General features: G+C 42.6%; 1 protein-coding gene across 1 annotated transcript; it reads left to right on the forward strand.

The window, feature by feature from the left end:
• The first annotated feature begins 2,300 nt into the window (after positions 1 to 2,300).
• On the forward strand, positions 2,301 to 3,841 carry LOC143879113 (uncharacterized). Its single transcript, XM_077381298.1, has 2 exons — positions 2,301 to 3,554; positions 3,679 to 3,841. The coding sequence occupies exons 1-2, from the start codon at positions 2,301 to 2,303 to the stop codon at positions 3,685 to 3,687; spliced, it is 1,263 nt and encodes a 420-aa protein (XP_077237413.1). The 3' UTR covers positions 3,688 to 3,841.
• Positions 3,842 to 8,962: the final 5,121 nt, after the last annotated feature.

The following is an 8,962-nucleotide window of genomic DNA, read 5'->3' on the forward strand; positions in this document are numbered from 1 at the left end:
GTCTATCTCGCAAATTCCGACGTGGAGAAATATCGGAAGAGCCCGCAAGCCGGAGAGCTCGGATTGAGGAGCCTTGAAGATCCATATCATGTTTTGTTATTCCGATTTCTGCATTTCCCATTTTTGTCAGTCTGTTTATCCAGTTGTGATTAGAGATTAATATTTTTCATCCATTGTAATCACAATTTGAATCTTATTAATGAAAGTGTGTTTTTGTTTCTTTTGTCATTGTTTGATCAAAATAGTTTATCTCGATTGTCAAAATTTTAATCTAGTGCTTATACTTCCATTTCAGGATTCTTGATTGAGCAACCATTGCTCCTAAGAAAATCCTTGTTTCAAAATCAACCTGGTCCCGTCAGTCCGCTGATTCCAGGCTGAGTCGTTTTTCTTCCTCACCAATTTCTTTTTCCTCCCCTGCATTACCTTTCTCCAATCTCCAGGAAATCCCTTCGCCCGTCCAATTTCCTATCGCACAGATGGCCGACTCTGGAAGTGCTTTGGCCGAGATGAGTGAGATGATGAAGGCTATGCTTCAACAGATGAATAACATGAATGAGGAGATAGCCCGTCTGAAAAATGATAGAGAATCTACCTCCAAGGAGCATGTAGCTCAGCACCCTTCAGCTATACCTCCTCCCCCTCCTGCAATGGCCAGGCCTGCAGTTTTGAATGTCGAAGACGATTTCGAAGATGGGCAGTATGCAGAAGAGAATTATCATCCTAATCTAGATAGAGCCAATGAGGGCAAAGTGATAGTGGACAGAATGGATATGTTGGCCCGAGAGGTAGAAAACATAAAATTTCAAGGCCCGAAAAAGTTGAACATGGCCGATTTTATGTTGTATCCAGGAGTCACATTGCCTCCTAGATTCAAAGTTCCGGACATGGATAAATACGATGGGACCGGGTGTCCTAGGAGCCATTTGATGTCAGTTCTTCCACTTCTACAACAACATGGTTTATCTCCAGAGCAAGTTGCTCTTCTATTCCCTAGATCCCTTGTTGGAACAGCTAAGAAGTGGTTCCTGAGTTTGAAATCAGAGGAGATCCGAACTCTAGAGAGTATTGCAAATAGGTTCGTCGAACAATTCTCTATGGAAGAGGGGATCGATGTAACTAAGAGAGATTTGAAGGCTTTGAAGCAAGGCCATAATGAAACTTTTACTTCCTTCATCCGCAGATGGAGAAGGAAAGCCGCACAAATGACTCATCGTTTGTCAGATGAGGATCAAATCAAGATTGTGGTGAAAAATCTGTCACCACAATATTATCACCATATGGCTATCCAATATTTCCTCGATTTCAACCATCTCATTAAGACTGGGACCCAGATAGAAGATGCATTGGCTAAAGGCCTGAGATCAAGAATTCCATCTGATGTTCGAGAGGGGAAGCGACCTGTGATGGCGCCAAAAGAAGTACATAATGTTAATTATGTCAGACCTCCACCCAGGGTAGTCACTGAAGTGAGAAGGCCGCCGATGGAGCAGAAACCTCCTCGTCATTTTGATCCCCTTCCATACTCTTTGTCCGTAGCTTTGAAGAAGCTGTTAAAAGACAGGAAGATCAAGCTGCCTGACATTAAGCCTCCTCCCAACCCATTGCCGAGATCCTGGAGAGAGGATCAGTTCTGTGATTATCATCGCAACACTGGCCATATTACTGATAGGTGTTTAGCTTTGAAACACCAAATACAGAACATGATTGATAGGAAGGAGCTGTCAATAGAGTTACCAAATGTTACTAGAAACCCCCTTCCTACGCATGCAATGCCGCCTCCATCTTCAGTCAATGTCATTTGCGCTGAAGAGTCTGTTATTGATCCTGCTTCCTTCATATGTGTTGTGGAATCCGAAGAACCCTATGTCTGGAAATTTGAAGGAGAAGATCAGTGGGTAGAGTCAGAAAAACCATATGTATTATCTTGGAACAACCCTGATGTGGCTGGGCCATCAAACCAGTCATATGTTTTCCAGTGTGAGGATGAAGAGAAAGAGTCCGAATCTCTGTACGTCTTAAGGGTGAGTGATGATGAGGAAGAAGAGATAAAAACCCCATACATCCTTAAGATAGATGATGAAGATCTGTTGCTCTTGAACGATCAATGCGATGAGCTCCGCCACGTCACACGTGGTGGACGAGTCTTCAAACCAGCTGAGCTCAGAGTTGATAATCCCGCTGAAGTTGCAAGAGGGGTTGATAGTCAGAGGCAGAAACAGAGGCTTGAGGAAGAAGAAGATAACTTGTTGAATCAGCTCAAGAAGACACAAGCTAATGTGTCCATTTGAGGTTTATTGATGGCATCGCCGAAGCACAGACAGGGTGTACTTCGTGAATTGAACTCGTCCCAGGTATCAGTTGAGATCACTCCTGACGAGCTGGTCGGTTTGGTGGCCATGACCAAGGCTTCAAAAGCCTTATCTTTCTCAGATGAGGACTTGCCTTCAGAAGGAAAGGATCATACTCGTCCTCTCAAGATTACCCTGCTTTGCAATCAGAAGAAAGTATCAGAAGTACTGGTAGACAATGGGTCAGCTTTGAACGTGTGTCCTTTAAGCACTGCTACTACTCTGGGGTTTGGGCCTGAAGATTTTATCCCGTCTGAGCAGGGTATACTAGCATATGATGGTACCCGAAGGGATGTGATTGGAACGTTGGCTACTGAGATTGTCATTGGAGGAGAAACCTTTGACATTGAATTTCAGGTGTTAGATATCAAGACTTCTTTTTGTCTGTTGCTTGGTCGACCTTGGCTGCACAAGGTTGGAGTTATCCCTTCCACGCTTCATCAAAAATTGAAGTTCATTCGAAACAATCGGGTGATCACAGTCAAGGGAGATCCCGAGCCAGAAGTCGGACAAATATCTCAAGAGCTTGTTACTGAAAACACAAGAGATATCAGTCTGACAGGATTTTCAGTAGAAGTTTCGGCTATCACCATGAAAGAGGCTATGAGTGAAGAAATTATGTTTCTCTCTAGCACTAATACTCGGGTAGTCAAGATGATGCGCCGATTTGGGTATCTCCCAGGGGCAGGTTTGGGAAAGAATATGCAGGGTCCGACTGAGCGGCCCGAGTTGAAAACATTTGATGGGTTGTTTGGGTTGGGATACAAGCCGACTCGCAAGGAGGTGCAGGAAATGAGAGCCTACATGTTTAAATGGGCAGAATGTCGCCGCAGAGGCTTAGAGTTTCCAATGGGACCTTTAAGCAAAGTCATGAATGGTAGATTCCGAAAAGAGGGAGCTGATTGCCCTTATTATGGTTTCTCAGAGCCATGGTATGATGAGAATGGGACCAAGCTGCCGGGTCTTGAGATTTTCTTTGCAGATGAGCTGCCAGCAGAATTTTACAGTAAGCAGATTGCGGAGTCAGTTGTAACAGAGGAATCAGACTCAGACTGGGTTGAGAACTTTGAGCCAGAACTCCTGAATTCTTTGTTTCAGACTGAGGCACCAGTTATTGCTATGATTGGAAGAGATGCACCTTTTCTGAACCCAGAGGACTATATCACCCCAGCCGAGGGACCTCTGGATAACTGGACCTCACAGGTTATACCCCATGTAGTCCTTCAGTATATTCCAGTCCCTTCAAAAGAGTCAGTTGTTTCAAAGTATGTGTCAGTTTCTGAGTCCGTCCCAGAGTCTGTCATTTCTAACTTTTCTTTTGATGCAGGTACTGTAGAGGTCGGGTCTACCTCTGGAGTGGGTGACGAGTCTGTTCCTGGTGGCTTTGAGTCCGAGTCTGAGGATATATTCATTGATTCCTCGTCTGTACATATTTCTCATTGTGTCGATACTGATGTCGACTTATTTTTTCATTCTGTTTCGGAGTCTGTAACGCCTGATGTAGGCGAGTCATCTGATGTAATCATTGATTCTGATGAAATAAAAGACTCTTTTTCTTATATTCCTATACTTGTTTCTTCTGCTGATTCTGCTTCTAAACTTGATCAAGTAACTAATAATAACAATCAAGACTCCCCCTCTAATGAGGAAGCCGATGAAACTCCCCTTGAAATCAAGCATATGATTCAACAAGAGGAGAGTCGCCGCGCTAAACAACTTGAAGAGGAAATTGAAACCGTAAATATAGGTGATGAAACCTTAATTCGGGAAATACGAATTGGCAAAATTTTATCTCCTGAGGAGCGTGAAGAATTAATCACCTTGCTAAAAGAGTTTAAGGAGGTTTTTGCTTGGTCTTACGATGACATGCCAGGATTGAGTGAGGACATTGTCCAACACAAATTACCTCTAATCCCGGGCATCAAGCCGAAGAAGCAAAAACTCCGAAAACTTAAAACAGAATGGGAGTTGAAAGTTCATGATGAGGTTAAGAAACTACTAGAAGTGAAATTCATCGAAGTAGTTGAGTACCCTGAATGGCTTGCAAATATTGTACCGGTACCCAAGAAGGATGGGAAAGTCAGGATGTGTGTCGATTTCAGAGATCTGAACAAGGCCAGTCCGAAAGATGATTTTCCGCTTCCGAACATTGATCTCTTGGTTGACAATACCGCTGGACATGCACTCTTATCCTTTATGGATGGATTCTCAGGGTATAATCAAATCAAAATGGCGCCTGAGGATATGATGAAGACGGCATTCATTACTCAGTGGGGGACGTATTGCTACAGAGTGATGCCATTTGGTCTCAAGAATGCTGGTGCCACCTATCAGAGAGCTGCGACTACTCTTCTTCATGACATGATTCACAAAGAAGTCGAGGTCTATGTAGATGACATGATTGTCAAAGGCAGGACTCGGCCAGAGCATACAATCGCTTTGAGAAAGTTCTTCGAGCGAATCCGAAAGTTTCAGCTTCGCTTGAACCCTAATAAATGTGTATTTGGGGTCACGTCAGGGAAGTTGCTTGGATTCATGGTCAGTGAAAGAGGAATCGAAGTGGACCCTCAGAAGATCAAGGCTATCCAAGAAATGCAACCACCAAAAACAGAAAAGCAGATTCGTGGATTTCTTGGCAAAGTGCAATACTTGAGGAGATTCATATCTCATTTAACTATGACATGTGAACCCATCTTCAAGTTATTGAAAAAGAATTCCTCCAAGAAATGGAATGAAGAATGTCAGGAAGCGTTTGAAAAGGTCAAGCAGTGCTTGTCTTTGCCTCCTGTCTTATCTCCAGTCATTCCTGGTCAACCGTTGTTGATGTATTTGTCCATCACAGATACAGCAATGGGTTGTATGCTTGCTCAGCAGGAGGCAGGGTCTAAGAAAGAAAAGCCCATTTACTACATCAGTAAGAAAATGTTGGAGTATGAAATCAAGTACACTGTCTTGGAAAAGACATGTTTAGCATTGGTCTGGGCGACTCAAAGGCTTAGACATTATCTTCTGTCGAACAAGATATTTTTGCTCTCACGGATGGATCCGTTGAAGTATTTGTTCGAAAAACCCGCTCTTACTGGAAGAACAGCCAGATGGTTGCTATTACTGTCTGAGTTTGACATCACTTATGTCACTCAGAAATCAATTAAGGGACGGGTCATCGCTGAGCAGTTGGCTGATGCTCCTGTTGAGGAGAATGCTTTTCTAAAGGCTGATTTTCCTGATGAGGAGATCATGGACATTGAAGAAGAGACTCTGAGTTCCAAGTGGCTTATGTACTTTGACGGAGCTATCAATAATCATGGTCAAGGAATATGGGCTGTTTTGGTATCTCCAAAGAAGGAGTACATTCCATTATCCATCAAGTTGCAATTTGAGTGCACCAATAACATGGCAGAATATGAAGCATGCATCGCAGGACTTGAGGCAGCTTTGGCTTTGCGAATTCAAGACATCGATGTATTTGGAGATTCAATCCTGATCATTTGTCAAATAAATGGGGATTGGAAGACAAAAGAGGCGAGGTTGATCTTATATCACACTTATCTCGAATCTCTGGTCAAAAAGTTCAGGAATGTCACCTTCACTCATCTGTCGAGGACAAGAAATCACTTTGCTGATGCTCTGGCTACTCTGGCATCAATGTTGGACATTTCTGCTACAATGGAGGTTCAACCTTTAGCTGTAAGATTGCAATGGGCTCCAGCACATGTGAATGCCATTGAAATATCTGCCAGGTGTCCAGATGGAAAGCCATGGTATACAGATATCAGAAATTTCATTTCAGGCAAGGGGCATCCGCCTGAAGCTTCCAGCAAAGAGAGGAAGACTCTTCAGAAGTTTGCTGCCAACTTCATCATTTGTGGTGAAGAGTTGTACAGAAGGTCATTTGACGGTATTCAGCTTCTGTGTGTTGATGAAGATCAGGCTGCAGAGCTCATAGAACAAACACATGAAGGTGTTTGTGGTCCTCACATGAATGGTAAAATGCTATCAAGGAAAATCCTTAGACTTGGTTTCTATTGGCCCTCAATGGAAACAGATTGTTTCGCATTCGTGAAGAAATGTCATAAATGTCAAGTCTATGCGAATCTTATTCATGTGCCTCCGTCAGAGCTGCATTCTTTGACCTCGCCATGGCCATTCTCAGTATGGGGAATTGATATCATCGGAAAAGTCTATCCTAAATCGTCAAGTGGACACGAGTACATCTTGGTGGCCATTGACTATTTCACAAAATGGATAGAAGATGCTTCATATGCTTCCATAACTTCCAATACAGTTGCAAAGTTCATTCGTGCGAATATCATCTGCAGATATGGAGTACCTCATGAACTGATTTCTGATAATGGATCTCATTTCAAGAAAGAAGTAGTGCACTGTAGACACCCCATTTTGACCAGACCCAAATTCGTATTGATTTGTAAAAACCTGTCCAATGAGTGAGTAGGTGCCCCGAATTTAACCCCAGCGTAGATTAGGGTCCCGTCCAAATCCTCACAAAATTTCGTCGAGATTTGAACCCATTCACCCAGCGAGCCGAGCAGTGCGGACAACGCAATCCGAAAAGGGGGGTTGAACTATCTGCATAAGGGGGGGTGTCCAGTTGAAATGGGAAGGTCGAATTTATCATACATCTCATCAAAACCCAACCGACCGAAGGAAAGAAGGGAGAGGAATTCATTTTCGTGGAGAAAATTTCCAGAGAGGAAGAGGAGGAGAAAAAGGAGGGATTCGAGGGGATTTTTCCAGAGAGGCGAGAGAGGGAGGGTTTTCCTCTCCGGCAACGGTGCCGGAGCTCCGATCACGCTCTGATCTGAGAAAAGAGAAGAGAGAAAAGAGAAGAGAGAAAGGGAGAAAAGGGAGAGAGAGATTCTCCTCTCCGGTCGTCTTCTCCGGCAAGATTCTATCAGGATCGGGCCGGAATTTGGATTTGGCTTCCGAGCAGCAGATGTCGAAGCTATAACCCTCTCCCTTTATCTAATTTTCAACCATATTCTCTCCTCACAAATCCATTTTCCACCTCAAATCCCAGATCCAAACCCAAATCTGAGATCCAAACAGGTTTTTCTTCTCCGGTAGAATTCCGATTGATTCTCTGGCAGATCCGATTTCCGGTCATCATGGTTCAATCTCAGAGAGAGCGAGAATTAGATCTGAAGATAAAAAGAAAGGTCTGGTGGGAGAAGAAGTGGATCTAAGGAAAAGAATCAGAGAGAGAGAGGGAGAGATTTCTTATCTTCTTCCCCGATATGTTAGAACGGAGCTCCGATCGTGTCCCGATTCCAAACCCTAGATCTCATTTTTTCTTCGCAGAGGGAGAGATCCGGCTCACCTCCGGCTAGCTTCTCCGACTTAGGCTCCGGCCTGTAGAGAGAGAGAGGGAGAAGGAGAGATTTCTGATGTGCTCGATCGGAGCTCCGGCCATGTCCCGATCTTCTTCCATTCGGATCATTTCTGCTGGAGATCCAGCAATCTTATCACCTTAAATCCATAAAAAAAAGAGAAAGAAAAATTGCAGAGAGAGAGATTTTTCTCAAACCCTAAGCTATCTTCTTCCCCCGACGAGTCAATCGGTACTCCGATCTAACTTGAAGAATCTTGGATTTAGCAGATCGATATCTCGTTACTCTAGAAATTCTATGTTTGATCTTTTATCTGTAAAGATTTGGTGTGTTTCTCGGTGTTATTGAATGAGCCTTTTCAGATTTTCTTCAATTCAAAGTGCAGGTAAGTACTTCCTCTCGAATACTCATTTATACTCTTGAGATGCTTATTTAAAGGACTGGATGTGAACAGGTAATAATTTGGTTATGTTGTGAATTGTTGTATTTGAGTAGATTGAAGGCTTATTTCTCATAAATATTGCTGTGATTTCCACGATGCATGTTACAACTGTAGATCGATGTGTAATGTTCCTGTGTATGTGCGTTATATTGTCCATGAGTTATGTTACAGATAACATCCCTTAAGGATCAATTGAAGATGGGCGTGAATTGTGTCATCTAAAATCGTACAGTAGACGATTAAAGCATGATACTTGGATGATTTGGATTATTGACCTTCTGTGAAATCATTATGATTGAAAGTAATTCGTTTTGGGTATTGAAAACATTGCATAAATTTAATGGATGTGATGGTGTGAACCAAAGAGCTAATTAGAAAAAGAAAAGGGTGTGATAATTGTTTGAAATAATTTGTGGAACTGGAAAGTGCTAATCTGGAAGATTTGAATTGTCATAAGAAGAGAGCAGTTCATAAGTGAATGAATAGTGTAGTCGATTCAATAACTGACCTTGAACTTCTTAAAAGAATCAATCATTAGTCTCATATCGTTGCAGCTTGATATCAGTAGAAATAAATGTCTTGAATGTGTAAACACCCATTTAAATGAAAAGGCAAGGTCTAATTCTCTGATAATGTGAGCTTTTATATCGAAATGTTGTACAAGCCCATCCTTAGGGGACTCGCTCAATCCAAGTAGCGCTCCCCTCTTTTGTTTAGTAGGCCTACCAAACCTTTTGGATTTCTTTTAACCATTTTTTTTTTTTTTAAAAGAACCCTTCTCTGGGCAATGATAAGGTTACTTGGAGCCCGTCTTTGTGTTT

This window comes from Tasmannia lanceolata, unplaced genomic scaffold (genome assembly GCF_043159265.1).
Source record: "Tasmannia lanceolata isolate RefF3 unplaced genomic scaffold, GAP_Taslan_0.1 ptg000006l, whole genome shotgun sequence".
NCBI lineage: Eukaryota > Viridiplantae > Streptophyta > Magnoliopsida > Canellales > Winteraceae > Tasmannia > Tasmannia lanceolata.